Source organism: Apodemus sylvaticus, chromosome 2 (assembly GCF_947179515.1).
Source record: "Apodemus sylvaticus chromosome 2, mApoSyl1.1, whole genome shotgun sequence".
Classification (NCBI taxonomy): domain Eukaryota; kingdom Metazoa; phylum Chordata; class Mammalia; order Rodentia; family Muridae; genus Apodemus; species Apodemus sylvaticus.
The window spans coordinates 114,321,150-114,348,243 of NC_067473.1; the positions used below are offsets into that span (position 1 = coordinate 114,321,150).

Below are 27,094 nucleotides of genomic sequence, written 5' to 3' on the forward strand. Positions count from 1 at the left end.
TTATTATGATGATGATCATTATTATTATTATTATTATTAATTTTGTTATTAGTATTAAAGGGTTGCAGCATTAGGAAGTTTGAGAACCACTGTGTTAAAGCATTTGTAACTTTTACAGCCAGGAAAGGAGGCAAACTTTTTAAAGCTGTTGTGCTGTCCACCAATGAAATTCTGAGCTCTCAGTGAAAGCGCCAGAGGTGCTTCCCAGCTCTAAGCCCTGGATCTCTCTGCCTCCCTGGGGCTGTCTGACCGGCTTCTGAGGAGCTATCACGTCCCGCGGCCACTGCAAGTGCCAAGCGTAGCCAAGCGTATCACAGTCAGAGGTGGAAGGTCAGGGGTGGAGCCCAACTTGCTTCTGTCCGGGAGCGAGATCTGGGCTGCACTGCGTGCCTGAAGCCCTGGTCCTTCTTCAGGCCATTGCGGCCGCCGCCCAGTCCGCAGCTTCAGGGTCTAAAGCAAAGTGCCGTGTCATTGGGAAAGCTGGTGGCGGGGCATTGAATTACAGTTCCGTGGAGCTGGAGTACAACTACGGGGGCGGGAGATGAACAGAAGCCCCTGTTCTCTTCGCAACGCCCTCTGACTAGCGGGGTGAGGCTGTCGGAGGCGGGGTCCTAGCCTGCCCACTGGGGCCTCCTGGACTCGCCTGTTCCTCTTCAGGACGACACCTGTGAGCCGGCAGCCATTCATCCAAGTCGGCCTCGCTCCTGAGGGGAGCCCTCCGCCTGCGTCTTACCCTGCCCCTCCAGCTTCGCGATGCTGCGAGTCTTCATCCTCTTTGCGGAGAATGTCCACACTCCGGACTCCGACATCAGCGATGCCTACTGCTCCGCGGTGTTTGCAGGTAGGACCCGCGGAGACCCTGCCAGGCACCCTGGCGGGACCAGAATAGAATCCTGAGGAGTGATCAAAGCGTGCCTGGAAGCCAGGAAAAAGAGTGCCTAGCAATACTGACTAATATTGGATATTGATAAGACACAGAGGAGAAGGGTTGGGCACCGAAGGGGAAACTGAGGCTGTGAGATAGAAGTGGGCCAACTGTGCTTCAGCTGGACCAGGGGTGAGGGCGGGCTACTCCTCTTTTCTCTGGATACCTTAAAAGATGTCTTTCCACTCTTGGCTGCACAACCCTGTGAAGCAGGGCTCTGCTCCTCTCCCCGGAAGGCCCTGGACTCTGCCTATTTATAACTTCCCTGCCTGCGCCTTTGCTCACTATCAGAAGCTAGGCTAGCAGACTGGCTGCCACAGAAGCAAGCATAGCCACGCCTCCAGGAATCTTATGCTCTCTCTCCCTCCCTCCCTCTCTCTCTCTTTCTCTCTCTCTCTCCCTCCCTCCCTCCCTCCTTCCTTCCCTCTCTCCCCTTCCCTCATTCCCTCCCCTCCCCTCCTTCCTTCCCCTTCCCTCCCTCTCTCCTCCTCCCCTCCCTCCCCCTCCATCCTTCCCTCCCCCTCTGTCCTTCCCTCCCCCTCCATCCTTTCCTCCCCCTCCCTCCATCCTTCCCTCCCCCTCCCTCCCTCTCTCTTTCCCTTTCTCTCCTCCCTCCTTCCCTGCCCCCACCATGGGGGAAGTTTAGGTATCACCATTATTAGTCTTTAGAGGTCTCCCTTACTCTCGACAGAATAACACCTGTGGGGTGCTATTTACACTTTATTAGACTGGGGTCCCCTAATGCTAGGCAGCCTGCCCCTTTCCGGTCCTGTGACTTTCCAGTCCTGTAACTTTGGCAGAGTTATGCCTGTGCTGTGAAGGCTGGTCATGATTGCTTTTCTGGGACGACCCTTCTCCACCCCAGGACCAGACCAGGACCCGGGTCTTCACAGTTTGTCTTCCAGCGTTGAGACATAATGGGGATCAGCAGTGGAGGGCAAGGGTTTGGGCCAATTTCACCACTCACCCTATATGTTTTCTTCTCTGCCTCCAATGTTAGCTAGTCCTCTTTCCCCTTCATACCTGGCCCAGCAGATTAGAGCATCACTCCATCCCTGGCCATGCAGTAAACATCCCTTTCTGGCGTCTCTGGTCATCAAGTGTGCACATGTACTTGCGGGTGTGTGCACACCCTAGAGTCCATGGGACATCTGATGGCTTGCGGCAAGCATGGGACACACAGGTGTGTTGGGAGCACCCAGTGCTCAGTTTAGGATTTGGTGCATCTTTGGACAGAGACCTAGGGCGAGCAGCCTGGAAAGCAGCCTGTACTAAGAGAAGGAAACCTTAGAGAACTCTCCCTGTGTGTGGTTCTCCTGCTCCCTGCCTTGCTCTGCCTTTGTCTACCAGCTTCCCATAGAAGCCTTTGGAATGAGCTTTATCAGTGTGTTTCCAGCAGACAGGACAAGGGCATCTTCCCATGGTTGGGTGGAGACTTTCCATGTTTCCTTTATATTCTCAGCTCTGGGCAGACCAGCCAGTGGCCTGGGTTAGGTGCCTGGCTATGAATCTATGTGTTTTTCAACCAATGGGTTAAAATTCCTTTGGCCTTTTTATAGGGATCCCATATCAGATGTCCTGTATACCAGATGTTTATATTAGGATTCATAACAGTAGCAAATTTTCAGTTATGAAGTAGCAATGAAATACTTTAATGGTTAGGGGAACTATACGAAAGGTCGCAGCACTGGGGAGGTTCAGAACCACTGTTCTAGAGAGGACGGCTGGTACTATGTCTCCTCCTTCTCAGCGTTTGCTCCCTGGCTGAGGGAACGGAGGATGCTATCCTGAAAGACCAGCCATGCTCCTTGGGTGTTAAGCTGGTTCCTGTACTCCTTCCTCATTCACTGTCTGGAAGCCTGAATAGGCGTTGTAAAGTCACACACCTCTGTGATCAGGATCTTTGCAGGGCCCAGAGTATGGTCTAGGGCTGATTCTCTCCCCAGGGGCTTAGTGTCCTCCACCCAGGCAGCCCTGATTTCCTCCAGGCCTCCCTAGCCTCCTCCCTTCTCGGCAAAGGTTCATTGCATTCTCTTTCTCCTGCCCACCCCTCCCCCAGGGCAGGCTCAGGAGCTCCTGTAGGAGAAAGGCTGGGAGAGTGGGGGTGGCGGGGATAATGAATGGGAGTGCTTTCTAGCTCACCAGAAGCACAGCTGGTGGTTACAGGCCTGTCTTCATTTAGCCCCTGGGACGCGGCGTCTGGAGTCTTCCCTCAACCTTACTGGGGGGAGGGCATTCGTAGTCCTGTCTTGGCTGCCTGGCTCCTCTGTTCCCCTTTCCCAGAGCCCAGAGCTCACTCGCTGTACAGAAAGGAAGTGTATTGTCTGTGCTCTCAACCTGAGAAGCAGGCTGGCTGGACCTCATAACCCAGGATGTCATTGTCAGGCAGCGGAGAATGCAGTCTCTCCCCTCCCCCAGGCCCTGGCCACCTTCCACCCCCTGCATTAGCCAGACTCTTAACACATGTCTAAATTTGGGTGTCTTGCAGTATTTAAGCTTGCTCACCCTTCTACTCTTCTCGGTCAGGGCCAGGCTGGTGAATGATTACAGAACAGGCTCTGGCCTGGGACAGAGAAATGTGAAACGCCCTTCTGGGAAGCCTATTCTCCCCAAGCTGACCTAGACCTGCCTCCCAGTGACATGGTCACGATATTTCACAGATCCTCTATGGGAGAGGAAATTCAGTCAGGTGTACAGGGTTAAAGGGCAAGTGTCCCCTTCACTAAGATTTGGCCCAGCATGATCTTACCAAGGAGCTTTGCCAAGGTGGTCCACTTGCCAGAGAATCCCCTCACAATAGGCCCATGAATAAGAAAGGGCACATGGAATGCATGCCATGTGCCACCCACACCAACCAGGCTGGGTGCCCAGTGTAGGGCTGAGTCTAGGAGAGGGAACATAGGGTTGTAAGGGACACGGTATAGGACAAATAACCCAAAGATGGAGGGGCCTAAGCTCTTTGAGACAGGGTTTCTCTGTGTAGCCCTGACTGTCCTGGAACTCACTATGTAGACCAGGCTGGCCACAGACTCACAGAGATCCACCTGCCCCTGCCTCCTGTGTACTGGGATTAAAGGCATATACTATACCTCCCAGTTCTGACTTCTCAATGTCTTTATCACAAAGAAGGGAAGTGGACATTGGCTAAGCAAGCACGACATCGGTTTCAGAAACTGTTTCTGTAAAAGGCTACAAAAATCCTATGATAAGGATCTAGACTTATTACAGCTGACATGCTTCTGAATAGTACATATAACACGAGCTACATCCTAGTCCAGTAGCAAGCACCATTGGTAGCAACTCTCATCATCCCACTTTATAGAAGGGGAAACTGAGGCACAAAGATGAAAGTGACTAGCCTGATGTTTGCTCCAGTAAGAACTGTATTTGGGGTTTCATTCCTGGGCATCCTGGATCCAGTCGTCTCTACACCATTTTTATCCTCTCTCCTGCCTTCTCCTATCTCTATGTCTGACTCAGAGACAGAAGGCGCGCACACACACACACACACACACACACACACACACACATACACCACCCTGACCCCATGACACACATCACACACATGGCTGTTTCTCCTTACTCACCTAGGTCCTGAGCCCCCCAGCTCTCGCTGTGTGGCCTTAAGGTTGCCTTCTCATCTCAGAAAGCTCTGCCTTGAATCACCTTCTCCATATCACTTAGTATGATTTTCTGGTATTCCAGCCCTTGTCACAGAGTCCTCACACGTAGGATCTAATACCCTAGTCCAAGATTAAGGGTCATAAGTCTCTGAGGAGACTGTCACTCATCCTCACCTCAGTGGCACCTGAGGATGATGGTGCCACTGTGGGCTTTTTTTATGGAATAAAAGCTGAGAAGGGGACAAAGGGATGCAGACAGCAGCCTTGGTCACAACCAAGTGTCATAAAACTATTGAGAGAGGGAGGGAGGGGAAGGGATAGGGAGGAAGGGAGGGAGGATGGGGAGAAAAGGGAAGGAGGGAGAGAGCTGATCTCGCCAGCTTCATGCCCATAAACTGCTTAGGATTGAGTCTTGAACTTCACATTCCAGCTCTGCCACTTTTTTGCCTGTGTGTGCTTGGACAAGCCACTCAACCCCTCTGTGTCTGAGTTCCCTCCGCTGTGACGTGTGGCAGACCAGATGAAGCACTATCTAACCACAGGGCTGGGACATAGCTTGGCTGGTAGAATGTTTGCCTGATAGGAAGGGACCCTGGGTTTATTCTCCACCTCTGTGTAAAAGCAGGTTGGGTGGGGCATATGTGTAATCTCGACAGTTGGGAGACAGAGGCAGGAGGATCAGAAACTCAATGTTATCATCAACTACATAGAGCTCCAGGTTGGCCTGGGCTTCATAAGACTCTGTCTCAACAAACTAACAAACAAAAATGAATGCATGTTAACTATAGTTATTATTTATAATTATAAATTTTTATAATTACTATTATAATTAATGTATACATATATCAAGACACTATTGTACAGACCTAGGAAAGCTTTCAGTATATTTTTTAAACTGAATCAGTTCTATTATTGGCTCCATCTGTCTAGCCAATGGCCTCCCAAACTGATACAACCAGCTGCATGACTGGTATCTGTTTGCCAATCTGTAGGAACCCTTGACTCCTCTGTCTGCCATTCCTTTATCAGTCCTTCTGAACTGAGGCACTGTCTGCCTGCCCCATGGCAGGTCGTGGCCTCATAATGCTGCTTTGCATCTCTGAATGCAAATGTCTATAGAGACCCCCCCCCCACCTGCTGCCCCTCCTCAGACCTTCCCTTTCCAATGTTTTCCCTTTCTCACTGCTTGCCTGCTGGCTTCTATCCACCTTTGTCTCCCAGAGGAAGTCCTAGGTGGTGGGGAGGAAGCTCACATCTGTCATGTGATTCCCCTGCAGGGGGAATCAGCACTGTGCTGAAGGCAACACCTTTGCAAAGTGTCATCCTCTTGCTTTCATAGATGCTAAATCAGTCTCTGCAAGTTCTGGGTCATCCCACGAGGATGTCTGGCCAGGAGCCTGCATTGCTTCCACCACAGCAGGCTCTTCCTGGAGGTCACATGATTGTGGTTGTAGGTGGACTGCATGAGCGTTTACATCCTCAGCAACATGAAGGTAGTGAATGGACTGGGGCTTCCAGGGAGAGGTGAGGGTAGCAGAGAGGACTCACAGGGGTTTTGGGACTGGCAACTGTGTCCTAAAGGAATTCTGCAAGCTCATGCAGAGCATCCTTCTGAAGAGCCAGTGGTGTCACTGAGTGGAAGTCAAGATCTTTGCTTCAGAGTGCTTGGTGTTTAGGTCCTGAGGAAACAAAGCTCCAGACCTTTCTTGGAACCTTTGTGTTCCAAGAAAGCGTCAGTCTCTGTCCATGGTTAGGTGGTAGGGCCACCAAGAGATTAGAGAACAGGACTTCAAATGCTCCTGTGTCTTGGGAGCCTGGCCAGTGATGGTACCTAGATTAGGCTATAGAGAAAAAGACATATGCTCACTGGGTAAGTGGGGGTAAGTGCACCCCAACCTATACACAGGTGTTAGATTTATGTTAAACAGGGTCCATGTTAAAAAGCCAGGAGTGGTAAAAAAAATGTCAGATTCTCTGATTTTTCAAAAGAAGTTATAAGAGGACATTGATATATTCCAATGCTTAACTTGGGTACAATTTTGCTCTGAAACATCATTTTGCTCCAAAATTCATCTCTTGGGGACATCAGTGTATTGTCTGATGCATAGCATAAACCATAGGACAGCATCCTCTCCACTATCCATCATCACCTATGAGCAGTGACATCATTAAAACCAATGAAGACTTTTAATTTCCGTTTTTTGTTTGTTTGTTTGTTTTGTTTTGTTTTACCCCTATCTTCAGTTTGGAAACATGAAGTCTAAGCAAAACAGACAGACAGACAGACAGTCAGACAGACAGAAAATCCATCTGGAATTCTACAAACTACTTCACAATTGATCTTATTCTCATTGGATTTCCAGTTAAAAGTCTTAACCTTCCAACTGGTGAATAGTTCGCTCTCCTGTAGATGCAGATCTACGAATATCCACTATTATGAGACCCCTAATGCTTCCATGATAAACCATGGTAATCATTGACATATTGGCATCCTAGTTCAAAAGCTCCTGAGGCATCAGGTTGTCCAAGATCCTTTTGCCTGTTGCTCTGTTCTCTCCAGGGAGTATCTTTGACAATATGGTTTGTGATAACACAGCATCATAATTCATATTCACAATATGTAAAAGAAGGAAAAGGTACTGGAGAAGCACACCTTTTTTCCATAAAGGCACATGGACAGTTACATACATACTTCCTCCTTCTATCTCATTGTTCTCATACTCAAATCTAGCTGCAAGGGAGTCTGGGAAATGTAGTTTTAAATGTGGATACCAAGTACCAGGTAAAACTGTGGGAGATATCAGTGGAAGAAAGAACAGATATGGAGGGTAAGCCCCTTTCTTCATTTCAGCTTAATTCTGTGTGTGTGTGTGTGTGTAAACATGCATGCATAAGCAGGCATACCTACCTTCTAGTACTGGGATTACAAGTGTGCTCTACCACACCTGGCTTTTAAACATGGGTTCTGGGGCTGGAACTCCTCTCTTCATGATTTCACAGCAAGCACTTACCATTGTCCTGTTCCAGCTTTATCATTGAGACAAATCCCCTTGAGAGGAGGCCCCACTGAGTTTAGGCCCCAGTCTGAAGTCTGCAAGGGAACAGCTGTGTGTTTAGGGGAAGGAAAGCTCTGAGTAATGAAGAGCAGTGAGACCAGGAAGCTGGAGGTTCAGATGGGGAAAGGCCTCAGGATGTGCTCAGGGTTTGGGTCAGCAGTTGTTGTTTTTCTGGTTTATGGAAACGGTATGTGGAGTCCCTGTTTCTTGGATACAGGCCAAGGGTGTGCTGAAGTCCCTTAGAATAGTCTCTGAAAATAATTAGACATACCCCTTGCAGATTTCCTGTGGACTGGAGTGGGGACAGAAGTAAAAATAGGGCCTCTCTCTCTCTCTCTCTCTCTCTCTCTCTCTCTCTCTCTCTCTGTGTGTGTGTGTGTGTTAGGGCTTGCAGAGGAGGTGGGGGCAAATCTAGGAGCCTTAAAAAAAAACAAAACCAAAAAATCCTCACAATATCTAAAATTTCCCGTAGGGGGCAATGCTGCCTTCTCTGAAAAGCACTGAGTGCCTCAGGAGGTGGAGCCCATTCTGGGAGTCTGGGGCAGTTTCCACTGTTTCAACTCCAGGCCAGCCCTGACCTACACACTGGGAATGCCAGGGCACTGAGCCAGCCCTGGTCTGACAATGAGCAAGCAAATTTGCAGCTAGGCCTTTCTTACAATTGCCACAGAGCACTAAGGAGCAATGTCTCTGCAGAAGTGGTTATTTCCCAGAGTGACCTCCTAGAGGGAGGTCAGGGCCTTCTTCCCTAGGGACTGATACTTGAACTGAGACCGCATGGGTGGATGGAGGTGGTACTGCAGAGGAGCCGGAAGCAGCAGTAAGGAGTCTTCTGAGCTGGAGGGGAGCTTGGTAGGTTTGAGAAACTGAAAACTCTTTGGAACTGGAACTCTGGGGGTACGGGTTTGAGTGGTCTGAGCCTCTGGCACAGAAAGGAATGCAGGCTTCATCCCAGGAGAAGAGGAGGCCATTGAGGGATCCTCATCAGGGCAGGGACCCAACTATGCTAGAAGACCTCATGACTGCAGTGTGGGTAATGGACCATATGTGCTGGGGTGACCACGGCATGGCCAGTTAGGAGATGCTATCAGTTAGCAGGCAGAAGCAGATGTCAGTAGGAGGCACCCAGGCTTCTGACATTATGAGCATTCAGAAGAGTGACCTAAATTGCAATTGACTGACATTCTAGGCTCAAGTAGATTTAAATGACAGCTCTAAAGCGATCGGTCACTCACTTGAATATGATGATAAGTTCTGGATATATATATATATATATATATATATATATATATATATATATATATGCAAACACTGCACACCCCCAAAGCATGAACCAGGACGATTCACTGCTTTCTCCATTCTGTTCCTGGTCATTTGGGTCTCATTGGCAATCTGTTCTACCCTACCTTGTTACAGGAAGCAGGAGTGGGAGTTGTGTTTCTTGGTGTAGGACTATAAGCCTGTGCCCTCATAAGAACAACTTAGGATACAGGCCCACCCATGGCAACTCTGCCATTGGCAGGAGATAGAGCAGGGTACATCATGGAACCAAAGACATACATCTAATCAGCTAGGTTCTGTGTATCGTGTAATTATAAAAACCAATCCACGCCATGGTCGGCTAAGCACCGGGCAATGGCGATCTCCCCACCCCCATGGGGAGCCCCTCTGGCGGTCTGCCCTGGTTCCCATGGTTAGCTGCTGCCAAACCGCTCACACTTCCCAAGCCTTCGGCTCCCAGTGACAAGTCTATAGAAGCTGGCTGCTGCTCGCTTTAATCTCCTTTGCCCCGTAAAATGACAGCTCCAGAGGCTTGTAGTTTACAGCCAGATTTATAACAGTAAATCTTCAACCCCCAAAATGACCACACAAAGAACTCAAAACTCAAATGATACAGATACAAGCTGCACACCTAGATTGGACAAATGTACCCTGCTTTACTCAATCGTCTATCTAAGGCATCCCCAGTTACTCATGGCTCCTAGGACCACGTGGTTCCGGCTCAGCATCCTCTCCTACAGACAGCACCCTCCCCTCTTTAAGACTTTCAGCTCCACCTTCTTCTTCCACTGCCCAATCACAGGCTCTAGCCTTATCTGACTAATTAAGATTTCACCTGGCCTCTTCTGAATACAGGCATCCCTTCAGAGGGGGCAGAGAAAACAGACAGCGATCCACAACAGCTAGGAGAGAAGTGGGAACCAAGGGAGAGGAGAAGAGTCAGGCAGAGTAAGAGAAGGTCCTAGCAGCAGAGAAGACTCTGGATTCTCCTTTCCACATGTCCTTTCCCTCCAGTGGGAATTGCAGGCCCTTTCTTGAGAGCATGTCCCCACAGTGCCTAGAGATGCAGCTGCTGCCGTCTGCTGTCTGTGTGGCCTGATGTGGGACATTGCCAGCTAGAGGTGGCCAGTGAGGACTGTGGAGTGCAGTGTCCTCTCAGTGAACTGTTTAGGAGACATTTAGAGAGAACCCTATGCCATGTGCGAACCCTGTTTCAGGTGCTGCGAAGGCTACAGCAGCTAAACAAAACTCCCCTAATTTCTTAGAGACCACCCAATATTCTGATGGAAAAAGTGGAAAAGAAATCCGATGTAGACATTACCTAGCTATTGCTGCTGAAAAGCAACCATGCAAGGGAGTTTGGGGTGAGGGGTGGGGGGAGGTGGCTCAGTTGGTAGAACACTTTCCTAGCGCTTTCCTAGGTTGAGCTCCAGACTTCATAAAGTGGGCACTTTGGCATGTGCCTGTAATCCCAGCACTGAGGTAAGAAGATCCGAAGTTCAAAGTCTTTTTTTTTTTTTTTTTTTTTTTTTTTGCCTATAAAGAGTACTCAAGACCACCCTGGGTAATGTGAGGCTATGTCTCAAAAACAAACAGGAAACAAACAAATGATAACAGATCATGAAAGAGGTTGCAGGTTAAATTGGGAGCCAGAGGAGGTTCTTATAGAGTGAATCTGCAAAGGAAGGGCAGGAGGAAGCACTACAGTCCAAGAGAACGGCTCATTGGCCTGGCGTGTTTGAGGAACCCTGAGGGGGGCAGCAAAACAGAAAGCATGGGCCAGCAGGGCTTTGGCCTCTACTTTGGTGAGATGGGAGCCATGGAAACATTTTGACAGAGTCATACAGGAGACTCTGGGCAGAGGGTATGGCAGGGTGGAGGTGGGGGCAAAGGCAGAGGCAGAAGACCAGAGACAGGAGGGAGTCTGGCACTGTAGCTCAGGAAAAACAAGCAGCGGCTTCACCCAGGGTGGTGGCAAGAAAGCTGAGAAAGGATGGGATCTGGGTCTGTTTTTAAACCATTTTTTTTTTCTAAGATAGGATTTCTCTGTAGCCTTGACTGTTCTGAAACTCGCTCTGTAGAGCAGGCTGGCCCTGAAGTCATAGAGATCTGCCTCCTAAGTGCTGGGATTAAAGGCATGGCCACCACCGCCTGGCCCTAAACCATTTCTTTTTTTTTTTTTTTTTTTTTTTTTTGGTTTTTTTTTTGGATTTGGTTTTTTAGAGACAGGGTTTCTCTGTATAGCCTTGGCTGTCCTGGAACTCTCTCTGTAGACCAGGCTGGCCTCGAACTCAAAAATCCGCCTGCCTCTGCCTCCCAAGTGCTGGGATTACAGGCGTGCGCCACCACCGCCCGGCACCTAAACCATTTCTTTTAAAAATAATTATTTATGGAGAACCTGATCCATAGGGTCTTTTTGTTTTTTCTGTTCCTCCTCCTCCTCCCCTCTTCCTCCTCTCCTCCTTTCCTCCTCCTCTCCTCTTCCTCCTCCTCTACCTCCTCCTCTTCTTCCTCCTCCTCCTCTCCTCTTACTCCTCTCCTCCTCCCCCCCTCTTCTTTTGGTCATATTTTCAAGCAGAGCCCATAGGATCTTTTTGGTGGTGTGTTAAGGGTTGGAAGCATGACTGGATGGCTCAGAGTAGAGGAGAAAATGGAGACAGAAAGTTTGGAGGCTCTTTCAAAAAGTAATGCAAAAAAAAAAAAAAAAAAAAAAAAAAAGCGTGTGTTTGAGGTTTGGGATGAGTGGTATGGTCCCCAGCACAAGTTGCTGTCAAGAGAGAGAGAGACTGGGGAACTTGAGCAGAGTTGATTGTCTTCCCAGCCAAGCCTTACAGGCTACAGGTATGGAGTGCGTAAACAGGATATCCCATCTGAAAGTGTGGCCCCTCAAAACGAAAATGGCAGGGACCATGCCCCCGCCCCCGCGCCCCCCATTTACCTGCTGGAGTGTGTGGGGGTTGGGGACGGGGTGGGGAAGAGAAGCTAAGGCCCTGTGGGGGAGGATCTTCCCAAGCTGTTAGGGGATCAGACAACACAAAGATGCGTGCTTTGGACTGGGATGACTTAAGGCTCAAGACTTAAGCAACTTTCTCCACCTCGGCTGTTGCAATGGAGAACTGCAGGAAATCGAATGGGTAGCTACTGGGAACGCAGTATGATTTGAATTAGACCTCAACAACTCTAGGTTCCACGGGAGATTTCCGTGGCAGCCCACTAGGAACTTTGCCTGGGTCACTGGGCACACAGTGCGCACTCCTTCGGCGTTTAGTGCGAGACTCTTTGGACTCGTGCTGCTCCAGGCAACAACCCTGCCCTGACCTTGCCCGCCACTTGTCTACCGCCTCCTGGAGACCCTCAGAACAAGGCACGGTGCTTGATCCAGAGTGAGCCTTATTCTGGCTCCTCCCCGGCCACCGCCCTCAGGGCGGACCCAGGCCGGGATGGAAGGGAGGATCCGCCCTATGGGTGTACCTTGTCCCACGCGCAGCCTCGCCTTCTAGGCTGACCAAGTCTCCACCGAGGCGCAGCAGAGTCGACTGCTCTCTTGGCATAGCCATTCTGGATCTGAACTCTGGCGGGGCAGTAGTGACTGCGTCCCGAGCTCCAACTCCCTCTCCGCCCCGCGCGCCTGGGCTGCAGAGCCATGCTCTGTTGCTTGCTGGCAAGAGCCAGCAACCTCTCCAGTGTGAAGAAGGACCGGCGCAGCGATCCTGTTGCCAGCCTGATTTTTCGAGGTGAGAGCCCTGAAGCCACTTCATCCATGCTTGGGCACCCTCCGTTTCTCTGCACCCAGCTTCGGGGTCTGTGGACCTAGATCAGACCAGAAATCCCGCCCCGGGATTGACAGCGAGGAAACCTAACAGCAAATGCTAAGAGCTTAAGAAAATTGGAAGTACTGTGCTAGGCCAGGAGTTATTACTTTCCTAAGACGGTACCCAGAAGGTACCACCCTGGGTAGTGGACACAGGATGGGTTGGAAGACACAGAAGGTAGTGGTGTAATCAGGGCCACATAACTGGTTTGTGAGCATTTTAGTAGTGCTCTTTGAAAGTTATGTTTCATCCCTCTACCCATGAATCTGACTGAACACTGTTTGAATGGCCAAATCTCAACCAGAAGGAAGAGGAACTGAATACTATGGATGTGGCTTTGACGCAGGAAGTCTGAGGGGTGTCTGGGATGTGGAATGTTTTCCAATTCAAGGAGCTAAGTCTTGTGCTGCTTAGACCAGAAAAGGTTTCTCTGCTGAGATTGCTCCTTCCTCCACATACCAGGTCCCTTCACCATGGCTTCAGGCAGATTCCCAAGGGAGGGGTGTCTCAGGAGGGGAAAGGGAAGAGGAAGGACCTGTCAAAATGAGAGAAGGAACAATAGTGGTGAGTCAGGACCCCATTTCTGCCGAGAGAGATAAATAAGGAGAGGAGAGAGGGCTTCCTTTCCCCAGGAGCTGTACTCCAGGGCTCTGAGGAAAATACATTTAAAAAGAGAGCCACATGTAGAGAAACTGAGGCAGGGCTTGTCACAAAAGTGTTAACCTTGGTGACACAGTTGGGATACGAGGAACCCAAGGTTTTTGTCCACTCTACATGCAGCCCCCATCCCCAGATAATGTGAGATGAAGGCCAGACACAGGGAACAAATGGAGCCCCAGATCAAGTGTGTGTTCCTGGTGTGTGTGTGTGGGGGGGGGGGGGGGGAATGACAGGCTGATTCTTTTGCAAAGTGTGATTTGAAATGTGTTAGGCCACCCTGGGGTTTCCATTGATCAGACTTGCCAGGGTGCTCCTAATGTCAGGTAACTTTCAGACCTGGTTCTTCCTTCCTTCTCATCTGACCCTGTCTCTCAGGTGTTGCCCAGACTTTCACTGTACGGAAATTGTTGTGGGTAGTTGGGTAGAGCACTCAGGGGTAGAGCACTTTTCTTTGTGTGGTGTGTGTGGAGGATAACCTCTGATTCAATCCAAGGTGCTACTTAATTCTTTCTTTCTTTCTTTCTTTCTTTCTTTCTTTCTTTCTTTCTTTCTTTCTTTCTTTCTTTCTTTCTTTCTTTCTTTCTTTCTTTCTCTCTCTCTCTCTCTCTCTCTCTCTCTCTTATCTGTCTTTCTTTCTTTCTTTTTTTTTTTTTTTTTTGGTTTTTTTCAAGACAGAGTTTCTCTGTATAGCCCTGGCTGTCCTGGAACTCACTCTGGAGACCAGGCTGGCCTCGAACTCAGAAATCCGCCTGCCTCTGCCTCCCAGAGTGCTGGGATTACAGGCATGCGCCACCACCGCCCGGCTCTTTTTCTTTTTCTTTTTCTTTTTCTTTTTCTTTTTCTTTTTCTTTTTCTTTTTAGACATTTTGAGACATCTGATTGACTTAGAATTTCCCAGGTCAATGAAACTCCATAAAAGTGGTTGGCCAGCGAGCCCTAGGACTTTACTAGGGCTCTGTCCCCCCTCAGGGCTGAGCTTACAGATACAGCCACTACAGTTGGGTTTGGCTGGTCTGTTTAACACCGGGCTTTTGGTCCTTCTGCTTGCTAGGCAACCGCTTTCCTTCATCAGGATCCTGGGCCACTGTTAGACCATTTTCCCATCATGAATAAAAAAGAGAAACCCTTGGCCTTTATTCCTTGCCCAAACTAAACCAGAACAAAACATCAGATATAACTTCTAGCACTGAGAATGACTCTGCTCTTGCATCAGACAGGTGGCCAGAGCGGCCCAAACCCCATTTGGCAGTTGCCCTGGTTCAGGTATCCTGAATATGCCCACCTGTCGTCCTCCCCAAATCTCAGCTTTCCCACTTGTATAGAGCCTGGCCGTGTATTTGCACAGGTAAGAAGAGCCGCAAGAGCATGTAACCTCTCCAGCAGAGATGAGAGTTAACCTCAGGGTCTGTATTGCCACCTTCTCCATGAACGCTTTCAGTATCCCCCGTCCAATTGCAGCAGAACCTTGCTGGATCTGCTAGCACATCTCCCTGGCCCCCCATCAGATGCCAGGACTCTTGGGAACAGCCACCTGTCTTGATAATTCCCTGGAATGCCCTCTTCTGAGCAGGATATGGCTTTCTACCTCTGGCCCCTAGCCTCCCTCAATCTGGGCGTGATCCTCGCTCTTCCTGGTCAAGAGTCACTTGCAGAGTTTACCATCCAAGAACTTCTAGGAGGAGACCTGTGAATCACCTTCTAACACCTGATGCAGGCCATTTTGGAGATGAAGATTATGCCATGCATTCTTGTTCACGGAGGCTGGGGTTGAGTTGATGCCTGGCCATTTAGAATCAGACCCAGGTTCCCAGTTTGGGGATTTCCACCCTACAGTATACCAGAATGGTGGGAAGACCTTCAACAGAGCCCATCACCCAAGCTCACCGGCCCCTGGACTGGGACCCAGCAGGGTATTCTTCACCAGGCACAGTCAGAGTTGATAAGCAGTAAGTCACAGAGGGACAGAGGCCTGCTTGCTGAGAAGCTGGCCTACACTAGGTGCTGTGCTTGTCTCCAGCATGTAGCTGAGATATGTGGGTCTGGACGGCCTCACCCTGCAGTTGTTGCTTGGGCATTCCATCTTCAGATGTAATTTCAGGACCTGCCTCCAAAAATAGATTCTGGGCTTTGGAAGGTTGGACTCAGAGCTATGTGGCTTCCCCATCTGAGGCTATTATACAGGCTATTAATTAATGTTAGTCATGTCATTGTTCTTGTAGTCACTGATTAATTACTTAACCAGGATTGCCATGAGTAACTGGGCATGCACGGAGGGTTCCCCCCCCCCCCCCTGTCATTTGTATGAATGAGACGTTTCAGCTTCCTTTCTTACAGCATTTGATGTTTCTTTTCTGCCCTGGCCATTTTCCATCCTGTAATGCAGTTATTTATATCCCTCTATTTGTGTGTTGTCTGCATTGAACAAACATTTGTTGAGCACATATTATGTGCCCATTACCATACTAGACTCTGGAGATGCATCGAGGGTAAAAATCAGTTCCCTGCTCCTTTGGGAGTTCAAATGTCCCTGGTTTGCCATATCCCTGGTGCATTCCTGGCTAGGAACCCAGGAGGCCTTCGTTGATTGGGTCCTCTCTCTTCCTGCGTCCCCTCTGTCACCCAGGCAGGATCCTGAGGGTCTCACAGGACCATCTGCCCCCAGGGAGTACTTCTGCCTCACTTAGGAAGGCCACTGAGGTGGTTTGGTTCCTTTAGGGAACCTGTGTCAATGTCTGGGAACATTTTGGGTTGACATTCCTGGGGGAGCAGGTGGCTACTGGAGTGCAGCGCTCAGGGGCCAGCATTGAGCTCGATGGCCCATATGTGGGGTGGGTGCCTCAGAGTTCACGGCAAGGATTTGTGTGGCTCCAAAGGTTGCTAGTGCAAGGTAGAGAAACTCTGCTGTGATGGACATGTCACGATGAGATGCCTTGCAATGTCTTCTGTGTCCAGACATAAAGACTGGCTGTCTCTGTCCTATGCTAGAATTCACAGACTCCCTACCTTTTTCTCTAAGGGATCCCAGGAAGTTTGCATATTTAAAAATAAGCCAAGGCAGCATGCATAGGGGCCACACAGGCCTAAGCCAGATGGGATCCCAGAGGGAAAGTGGGCACAAGCCCCATTCCCAACCCAGAAGTTATCTCCAACTGATAACCACTCACAGAAGAAAAATTGGTTTTCTCTAGTAGAGTCTCAGTGGGTTTACAAGCCACACTTAAGATCAGGCCCTAGGTCCAGCTCTAGATGACCAACACAAAACAAACTTAGTGGTATTTTTGGAGATTTTTTTGTCTCATAATGCTTTATCTGGAATATATATACATACACACACACATACATATATCTTTTGTTTATATATTATGGTTTCCAGTGTTGTTTTTTTTATTTTTTTATTCGATATATTTTTTATTTACATTTCAAATGATTTCCCCTTTTCTGGCCCCCTACTCCCTGAAAGTCCCATAAGCCCTCTTCCCTCCCCACTTTTCTCCCATCCACCCCTTCCCACTTCTGTGTTCTGGTTTTGCCCTATACTGCTACACTGAGTCTTTCCAGAACCAGGGGTCACTCCTCCATTCTTCTTCTTTTTTTTTTTTTTTTTTTTGGATTTTGGTTTTTTCGAGGCAGAGTTTCTCTGTATAGCCCTGGCTGTCCTGGAGCTCACTCTGTAGACCAGGCTGGCCTCGAACTCAGAAATCCGCCTGCCTCTGCCTCCCAGAGTGCTGGGATTACAGGTGTGCGCCACCACCGCCCGGCTCCTCCGTTCTTCTTGTACATCATTTGATGTGTGGATTATGTTTTGGGTATTCCAATTTTCTAGGCTAATATCCACTTATTAGTGAGTGCATGCCATGACTGATCTTTTGAGACTGGGTTACCTCACTTCAGTGTTGTGTTTTTATGGGATTTCTGTGTGTGTGTGAGTGTGAGTCTCTGTATCTATCTGTGTTTCTTGTGTGTTTTTTTTTTTTGGTTCTTTTTGTTCAATTTGTTTTGTCCTATTCTGTCTGGTTTGTTTCTTGTATTTTGTTTTATTTTTTAGATGCCTGTTTATTTTATAAAGGGGGAGAGGGAAAAAAGGGTAGTATCTTAGGGTTTCATTGCTGTGGTGAAACACTACTACAAAAGGCAAGTTGGGAAGGAAAGGGTTACACTTCCACATTGTAGCCCATCACTGAAGGAGGTCAGACAGAGCAGGCACCAGGAGGCTGGGGCTGGTGCAGAGGCCGTGGAGGGGTGCTGTTTACAGGCTTGCTCAACATGGCTTACTCTGCCTGCTCACTTAGAACCCAAGACCCCAGCCCAGGGATGGCCCCACCCATCATGGGATGGACCCTCCCACATCAATCACTAATTAAGAAAATGCCCTACAGCTGGGTCCTATGGAGGCATTTTATTAATTAAGGTTTCTCCTTTCAGGCAACTCTAGCTTGTGTTAACCTGATGTAAAACTAGGCAGGACAGGTGGGTGGGAAATGTGGAGGATCCAGAGGCATGGGGGTCATGAAAACTGTAAGCAAAATATAAAGAATCCATTTTATTTATTTTTATTTCATGTGTATTTGTGTTTTGCCTGTGTGTATGTCTGTGTGAGGGTGTCAAACGAAAGAAATAAGCTAAGGGTACTTTCTGTGTTGACACTATTTCTTCTACATAGCTCTTTAGAAAGTCTTCAGAGCGTTTTATTTGGTGTAATAATTAATTCAACCAATTCTCTTAAGATGAACATTTAGATCATATCACTTTTTTCTTTTCTTCTTTCTTTCCCTTTTATTTTTGAAATAGGATCTTGCTATGGAGCCCAGGCTGGCCTTGAACTCTGTCTTCTGTCTCAGTTTCCTACTTCCTGGTATTATGGGTGTGGTTTTTTGTTTTTGTTTTTGTTTTTTACCATGGCTTGGTCTATCTAGATCACATTAAAATAGTTATAACCAATTCTTAAATTATACTGTCAACCTGAAGACTATCCCAGTGGGTGATTCTTTGGGTGAGTTCCTGAAGCCGTGTAGCTGTGGCCACACCTGAAGCTTTGCTGAGTTTCTCACTTGCCCTTCTGGAAGTCTACACCTTCACTACCTTCTATCAGCCATGTTTGAGGCAGATTTGCAGATATTAAGAAAATAAGCCAAGCATTCCAAAACTTGAGTCTACAGGAGCCATATCTATTCAAACCACCACACCATCTTAACCAATTGTTTTGTTTTGTTTTGTTTTGTTCTGTTCTGTTCTGTTCTGTTCTGTTCTGTTCTGTTCTGTTCTGTTCTGTTCTTCAAGACAAGGTTTTTCTGTTTAACAGCCTTGGCTTTCCTGGAACTTGCTTTGTAGACCAGGCTGGCCTCTAACTCACAGAGGTCCACTGCCTTTGGCTTCTTAGTGCTGGGATTAAAGTCATGTGGCCCTGTCACAGCCATTTTAACCAATTTTAAGTGTTAAATTTGGTGATAGTAAGGACTGGGAGAAGTGACACACTTCTTTAATCCTTCTGTGAGTCCAAAACTAGCCAGGTCTACAAAGCAAGTCCAGAACAGCCAGGGCTCTTTAATCAAAATAAATAAATTAATTGACTAATTAAACAGTTTTGGTGTCATTAAATATATTCATGGCCTGGGTGTTGTGGAACATTTCTTAATCCCAGCACTTGGAGGCAGAGGCAGGCTGATCTCTGAGTTAAGGTCAGTGTGGTGTGATTAAGTACACGCAGGGGTCTTGGGGTGTAGCTCCGGGGTGTGTGTGCTTAGCATGCGGTCGGTCCCCAGTGTCTTCCTTAGCAAGCACTATCCTTCAAAAAAAAAAAACAAACAAACAAACAAAAAAAAAAACCCAGCAAATTCTGCCCACAAACAAAAACTACACACCAACAAAACAAAGCAACCCTACCAGACGGCTGTGAGCAGCTTGCATCTCTAGAATACTCTCCAGACTTCCACACTCAGGAAACTCTTCCACTTCCTTCTCCCCAGTCCTGGCAGCTACCTGCTTCTGTGATCCTGACTGATCCGAGTTCCCTGTACCCAGACTCATTCCCTCCTCCCTCTCTGCCTTTCTCTTTCTTCCTCTTCCCTTCTTCCCTTCTTATCTTCCTTCCTTCCTTCCTTCCTTCCTTCCTTCCTTCCTTCCTTCCTTCCTTCCTTCCTTCCTTCCTTCCTTCCTTCATGTGTGTGTGTCTGTATATGTGTGTGTGTATCTGTGTCTGTTTCGTGTGTGTGTGTGTGTGTGTGTGTGTGTATGTGTCTGTGTGTCTGTGTTGTGTGTGTGCATGTGTGTATGTGTATGTGTGTGCCTGTGCGTGTATGTGTGTGTGTCTCTGTGTATATGTGTCTGTTTCGTGTGTGTGTGTGTGTGTGTGTGTATGTGTATGTATGTGTCTGTGTGTCTCTGTTGTGTGTGTGCCTGTGTGTGTGTGTGTGTGTCTGTGTGTATCTGTGTATCTGTGTCTGTTTTGTGTGTGTGTGTGTGTGTGTGTATGTGTGATTAGCTGAGCTATGCAGTGAATGAATGAGACCCAGGCTTCCCCACAGTCATCGTGGGTACTGAGCACATGTACAGAGCATCCATGGGACCCTCCACCACCCCATCCCCTCAGCAGGAGCTGTGTACCCTTTGGAGATTGTTAGATGAAAAGACACATCTCCAGAATCAATGGCTAGGCATGGGATTGACAAGGTGCCTTCTCTTATTTAGGTGCCTGTAAGTCACATGATGAACTGGGTGACCGTTCCTTTCCTATAAACAAAAGTTTGCATTTCTTTCTTTCTTTCTTTCTTTCTTTCTTTCTTTCTTTCTTTCTTTCTTTCTTTCTTTCTTTCTTTCCTTCTTTCTTTCTTTCTTTTTTTTTTTTTTCTGAATTTGTTTTTTTCAAGACAGGGATTCTCTATATAGAATCCCTGGAGCTCACTCTGTAAACCAGGCTGGCCTCGAACTCAGAAATCCGCCTGCCTCTGCTTCTCAGAGTGCTGGGATTACAGGTAAGCACCACCACGGCCTGGCTGCATTTCTATGAATATTATTCATACAAACACACATGAACACATGTGTAAGTCTTAGGTCAGCATTTTGTAATGTTCCTCAGGAACATTTTTTTCAGGAACTAGTTTTTTGAGACAGGGTCTCTTGCACTAAAACTTAGGACTCACCTATTCTGTTAGGGGTGGCTGGCCAGCAAGCCCTAGGGAAATCCGTCTCGGTCTCCCCAGCACGAAGTTTACAGACACAAGCTACCACACCTGGCTTTTTACATGCTACAGAAGCCAACTCCTTCTGCTTGAGCAGGAAGTATGCTCTCATTGGGCCTCAGTGTCCCCTTGCCACTCGTTCTTTGGGGTGGAAGTCCCATAAGTGGCTCCTCCCAAGCTCTACAGGACTGTCCGAGAGTTCACCCTCCGAATCAAGACTCCATAACATTCCACTGTGGTCCTCCTCGGTCTTCATCTTCAGGGAATACAGGAAGTAGAGAGTGGTTAGAAGGCACTTAGCCCAGGGCTGTCACGCACATTGCCCAATTATGTTAGCAGAGAGCACCAGGAAATGAGTTTTCTAGTGGGCCACTCAAGAAGGCAGTATGTGGAATGTTTCATGTTACTTCTGGAGCCGCAGGAAGCAGACTTGTGATAGGCAAGGGGAAGTGGACACTTAGCTTTCATCTCCTGTCCCCTCAAAACCCTACAGCGGGCACAGGTCAGAGCACTGCTGGGCCGCTGAGGCCTAGAAGGCGCCCAGCTCTTTAAGGCCACAATGCCACATGCCTGTAGATGTCAGAGGACAACCCAGGTGTCACACAGTCTTCACCTGCCACCTTGTTTGGGACAGTGTCTGTCTTGTCTACTATTACATATGCCAGGCTACATGCCTATGAGCTTCTGCTGTCTCTCCTGTGTCCACCATCCAGCTCCTGGTAGGGGCACTGGGACTGACATTACCTTGTCCGGCTTTTCCCCATGGGTGCTGGAGATCCTAACACATGTTTCTAGGCTTGTGTGACAAGTGCTTTGCCCCTGAACCATCTTCATAGCCTCCTGGGATCCTCATCAAATGACTTCAAAACCAGTGTCCAGCTCCCTTGGAAGTCACAGCATCATGGAACCAAAGAAGAGACACAGCAGTCTCCACAGGCAGGCCTGGGCCAACAACACTGAGAAGTCAACTGGTGCCCTTTCTAGCATGCCTCTGGCCCCATGGGGCCTTCTTTGACCTCTCCATTCACCTGAACTGTCCCATGCCAGTAAGAAAGGTTATGGTGTCCTCAAAAACAGTGCTTCTGTTCCCTGGTGAGGAAGTTAACTCACAGCAACTTCAGAAAGAAAAGGGTCTATTAAGATGCATCATTATGAATATGGGTTGCTAGTATGACGGAGGTGTGGTTCTCTGAAGAAAAAAAAAAACCAACCGTACCCGGTCAGTGGACCAGCATATGGCTAGAGAAGTACACTGAGCTGCTGTCCCAGGCTGGGGTTCCAGCTGTCCTGGGAACCCCACAGAACAGCTATCTCTGTCATCCTCAGGGAAGACAGGGCACCCAGGAAGTTCATCTGAGAAGAGACCAATGGGAGGTCACTAGACAGTTCACAGACTTGGATAGGTGCATCAGAACGGCTGTGGACGGAAGGGGGGTGGGCAGCTGTAACGTTATGAGCCCGAGGGTAGCTGGGTGCCTCGTGCATGCTGTCTTTTTTTTTTTGGTTTTCGAGACAGGGTTTCTCTGTGTCGCCCTGGCTGTCCTGGAACTCACTCTGTAGACCAGGCTGGCCTCAAATTCAGAAATCCACCTGCCTCTGCCTCCCAGAGTGCTGGGATTACAGGCGTGCACCACCACCGCCCGGTCATGCTGTCTTATTTAATTATTGTAGAGTTATTGAGATCTTACAAATGAGCAAAGTGAGAATGAATTTTTTTTTCCTTTCTTTTTCGAATCAGGGTTTCTCTGTGTAGCGCTGGCTGTCCTGAAATCTGCTTCTGTAGACCAGGCTGGCCCTGAACTCCGAGCTTCCCCTGCCTCCACTTCCCAAATGCTGGGATTAAAGGTGCACATCATCACCTGCTACCCAGCCTTTTTGTTTTTTCAGGCTGAAATCTTAATGAATTTCCCAATTCTCTAGGGTCAATTGACAAGGTCAGAACAATATCCACTGTCATGTTAAACAGTTCACCCTCGCTGATTGCACTCAGGGGAAGCTACCACTGCTGCCCCCGGACATTACTCCAGGCTCGGATGCTCACATATACCTACTGTGTCCCTTTTGTTTTGCCAATAGTTGTTTGTGTGTGAATGATTCTTTGCCTGCTTGTATGTAAGCGTAGCACACGCGTACCTTTGGAGCCCCATGGAGGGTTTTAGATGCCCTGGAACTCTGTGAACTGCCATGTGGAGGTCAGGAACTGAACGCAGGTCCCCCACAAGAGCAGCCGATGCCCTTGACTGCCGGGCCCTCTCTCCAGCCTTACCTGCTGCATTCTTTATGTCTGTGCACTCAGATTAAAGATGTCCCTACTCTTCAAATATACACAATATAAATATGACATGTAATATTTTAGTAATGGTTAATAATTTTATACACTATGATGTCTTGTGACACGAAGTGGGACATTTGTTTAGGACATTTTTCATACCCCACATGTGGTGACTGTGGAAAACCAGAGCATGACCACTTACTTGTGTTACAAAGTGTCTTGGTTGGTTTTTGTCAGATTGATACAAACCCGAACACAGCTGGGAAGAGATAATATTAAGAAAATGCCTTCAACAGACCGACAAGGCTGGCTAGTTCGAGGGTGCATTTTCTTGATTAATGATTGACATGGGAGGGCCTGGCTCACTGAGGGTGGTGATTCCCCTGTACAGATGATCCCGGGCTCTGTGAGGAAGTAGAATGAGCAAGCCATGGGAAGCAAGCCAGGAAGCAATGTTCCTCCTGTGCCTCCATGGTCTCTGCTTTAGTTCCTGACTCCAAGTCCCTGCCCTGACTTCCCTCAGGAGTCATGGAGTGTGATGAACTGGTAAACCTGTCCTCCCCAATTTGCTTTTGGTCACTGTGTTTTGTTATAGGTATAGAAACCCTAACTAAGACACAAGCTACACCAGCCATTGGTTAGTTTATGTTCATAAGATACTATTTTAATGGAAGAAAAGACTGGCAAATGGATTGTTTAGACTGAGGATTTTGTCAGTTTTGTTTTTAAAAATGAATCAGCCAGCCTGCCCCATTCATGGACAATGCCTAATGTTTGTAACTTATCTAATTGGGAAGTTTGATTTTCAAGCAAAAATAAGATGACATTTTAGAAAACCTATCTTTCTTAACTTCCTACTATGTAGGTTTTTCTGATGAGACTGATGGTGATATTAATAAATTGGAGGTTATTATATAAGAAGTACCTCTACATTTGGAAGATCTGCTTAACTCATTGCATCAAAACTTTCAAGTGTAGATGTTATAGAATCATGAGTAGGTAAGGGACTCATTTCAAAGAGCAAGACAGAGTAAGTTTAATGTAACAAAGCAAACATGTTTATTAACCTAATTTTAGAATATACAACACAACTTTTAAAAACAGTTTAAACCTGCCATCTGTTGAGTATACATGTAATTTCAAGAACTGTTTACAGTTACCTGCAAGTTCACTAAAACATACGCCTCGTTTACTTCCAGCTACCTATCTGGCTGGATTTTCTTCATAGATATTAATCAAAACAAGCCATCAGTGGATACATAAACACAGGAGTAGATATAGCCACCAGCCAAGCATTACAGAGGTTTGCAAAAATGTAAAAGTAACACTTTTAGTTTTTCCTTGATTTGCAAGTTTTTTCCACATAAATATGCCACAGATGCTAATATGTATTCGGCTTCTTATGACTTAAGTATTTATTTTTATTCTTATTATTTTTATTTATTCTGATTACATTTTCGCCAGTGTGTGTGTTTGTGTGTGTGTGTGTGGGAAGGAGTGTGCAAGTGAATGCAGCAGTGCTTAAGTGCACAGATGACCAGAAGAGGGGCATCCTGTCCTCTGCAGCCGGAGTTACAGGGGCTTGTAAGCTGCCTGACTTAGGTGCTGGGAACAGAACTTGGGTCCTCTGACAGAACAGTACATGCTTCTAACTGCTGAGCAATCTCTTCAGCTCCCTACCATTATTTTAGATTGATTTTGCTTTGACACAGGCCCAGGCTGTCTAGAACTGATCTTTTCGCCTCAGCCTTCCGAGTGCTGGGATAAAAGTCTTGCTCAGCTAAATTGATTACTAAATACTATTTTAATGGCTTGAGTTTCAGTTTCTAAACCTTCTGTAACTTAGAAGGATGGCCCCAGAAGCTTGAGATTGAACACACATGGTTGGTATTCAACTCCCACTCCCAGTTACCTTCCCTATATGTATCTCTTCATACGTATCTACAGAGCCCACCAACCTCAAGGATGTACAGTCAGGGGGAGGGGCTGGGGCTCACCAGCTTCCACAATATCTAGGGAAATGTGAGCAGGCTAAACAACTAGGACCCTGACTAAGCCCAGACACAGCTCAACCCTGGAGGTCTCAGTGCTCTAGCTCCAGAAACACACTCCAGCTGCTGTTAAAGGAGATTCCATGGTCCTTGCAGTCTGGTGGAGACCGCAGGCTTCACAAGAGAGAATCTCACGTGTTATATGGGAAGGACTGAAGACCTGGCCGAGGCAGGGGGTTCCTTGGCTGGCTGACACCTTCCCTTCCACTATCGTGCAGTCAGACACTGTGTTTCTGATGCTCCCTAGAAAAGGGGGGCAGGCGTCTGGACAGAGTGGCCACGCCTAGTTCTTCGGTTCCCATGCCCTTCCCTCCAGAGCTCCTTTTCTCTGTAGTCTTTGTGGGACTGCTTGGTGGGACCCTCACCCTGCTGCTGTCAGCCCACTGTGGCCTCTTTCTGGGGATCACCCTCAGAGAGGAGCAGACCTGCCTGCCCCAGCAGAGCTCAGGGTTGCAAGCCAGGCTCAGCTTTGTTCTGAACATAGCCTGCCCATTCCTAGAAGCGGTTCTGTACGCCACCTTCCCTTCAAGGCCCAGTCCCCCACTGCACTAGGAATAGGCTCCCAGACCTTAGTGCTCCCTGCTCCATATGCTGCAGCTGATTGCCACCTATGGTCACACGGGTCACTTCTCAGAAGTCACAGTGTGACTTCTAGTTGTCTACCCCGAAGCCACCTGCTTTCCGTCAGCTACATGAGCCAGATAGGAGTATCTAGGTCTGCTTGCTTCCCATAAACCCTTTCTAGGTCTCATGGAGGAAGGTAAACAATCAAATCCATCATTTTAACCAATTAAGGTTAAAGGGCCTGGTGGCACAGATCAGTAATAAGAAGCTGAGGCAGGAGGATCTAAAGTTCGAGAGGGAGTTCAAGGTCAGAATGGGACACTGAATAAAATCTTATCTCAAAATAAAAAATAATAGAAAAATAGGCTGGGGATGTGGCTCGGCTATAGCTCAGCAATGGGGCTCCTGTCTAACATTAGGACATCCCTGGGTACAATCCCTAGAATCACCAGACAAACAAAGTGAACGATAGGCGATTTGGGGGTTGAATATTGAACATTAATTATGATCTCATTCAAGAACATTGTCCCCCATACTCATAGCTATCAACCACTCCCAGTTACCGTCTCCATGCTCTGCCCCTGGAGCCCACCCTCTATAGATTTGCTTACTCTGGACATTTTATGCAAATGCAATAATATAATACATAGAGATATTTGTTTTTTAAAAGAAAATTTTTAAAAGATTTGAAAACAATCTTATTGGAAGATTATTCCATTTGTTTATTCATTTTAGTTTTATCATTTAAAAAATTGTTTAAGACAGTCACCCAAGTAGCCTAGGCTGGTCTCAAACTCACCTTGTACCCAAGGATGCCCTTGGACTGATGCTCTTCCTGCCCAGGTAAGCGATAAGCACTCGGCTTGCCTAGTGTGTGTGTGTGTGTGTGTGTGTGTGTGTGTGTGTGTGTGTGTAGGAGCTAGGAGAATAAAAGGGTAGACAGACAATGACCATGAGGACACAACTAACGAGGAGTTGGCTCCGGCATTTTCTTTTCTTTCTTTCTTTCTCCTCCTCTTCCTCTTTTCCTCCCTCCTTCCCTTATTCCTTTCTCTCCTTTTCTTCCTCCTCTTCCTCCTCCCCCTCTTCTTCCCTCTCCTCCTCCCCAACTTTTTCCCTCTCCTCTTCCCCCTTCTTCTCCCCCTCCCCCTCCTTCCCCTCCTCCTTCTCTTTCTCCTTCTCCTTCTCTTCTTCCTTTTCCTTTTCTTTGAAACAGTCTTCTGACTAGCTTAGAACGCTCTATATAGATCAAGCTGGCCTTAACTCACAGAAGTTCACATGTTCGATTCCCAAATGCTGGGATTAAAGTCACATACTACCATGTTGTTGGACATTTTCTTTCAAAAAACACCCTTTTGGTCACACTGTTGTTTAGTGGCCCCAAAGTCAAGAGGGAAGAATGACAGCCACTGGGCATTTCTGGTCAGTGTTCCGAGGCCAGACTGCTTTTGTGACCTCTTCTTTGGAACTGAATCCAGCGGGAGGTCTCTACAGGTGAGCCCAGTGGGGTGGATGGGCCCAGTGCGATGAGTACCCACTTCTGTCTTCCTTGTCTCCCGCAGGTGTAAAGAAGAGAACCAAAGTCATCAAGAACAGCGTGAACCCCGTGTGGAATGAGGTACATGCACCTGTTTCTCCCCCCACCCCATTTTTCTCTGTCCCTTCCGCCTCTGCA

General features: G+C 47.8%; 1 protein-coding gene across 16 annotated transcripts in view; it reads left to right on the forward strand.

Annotated features, from left to right (window-relative positions):
* The first annotated feature begins 376 nt into the window (after positions 1-376).
* The window catches only part of Dysf (dysferlin), a 205,189-nt gene continuing 178,471 nt past the window's right edge, over positions 377-27,094 (forward strand). For 8 of the 16 annotated variants that reach the window (XM_052174136.1, XM_052174140.1, XM_052174138.1 and 5 more), the window contains exons 1-2: positions 377-841; positions 26,982-27,037. In XM_052174136.1, coding sequence (XP_052030096.1) covers positions 754-841; positions 26,982-27,037 — 144 coding nt within the window. In that variant the 5' untranslated portion in view covers positions 377-753. Of the gene's footprint in view, positions 842-12,360; positions 12,620-26,981; positions 27,038-27,094 lie in introns of those variants that run through there. The other 8 variants (XM_052174135.1, XM_052174139.1, XM_052174137.1 and 5 more) reach the window with 1 other exon arrangement.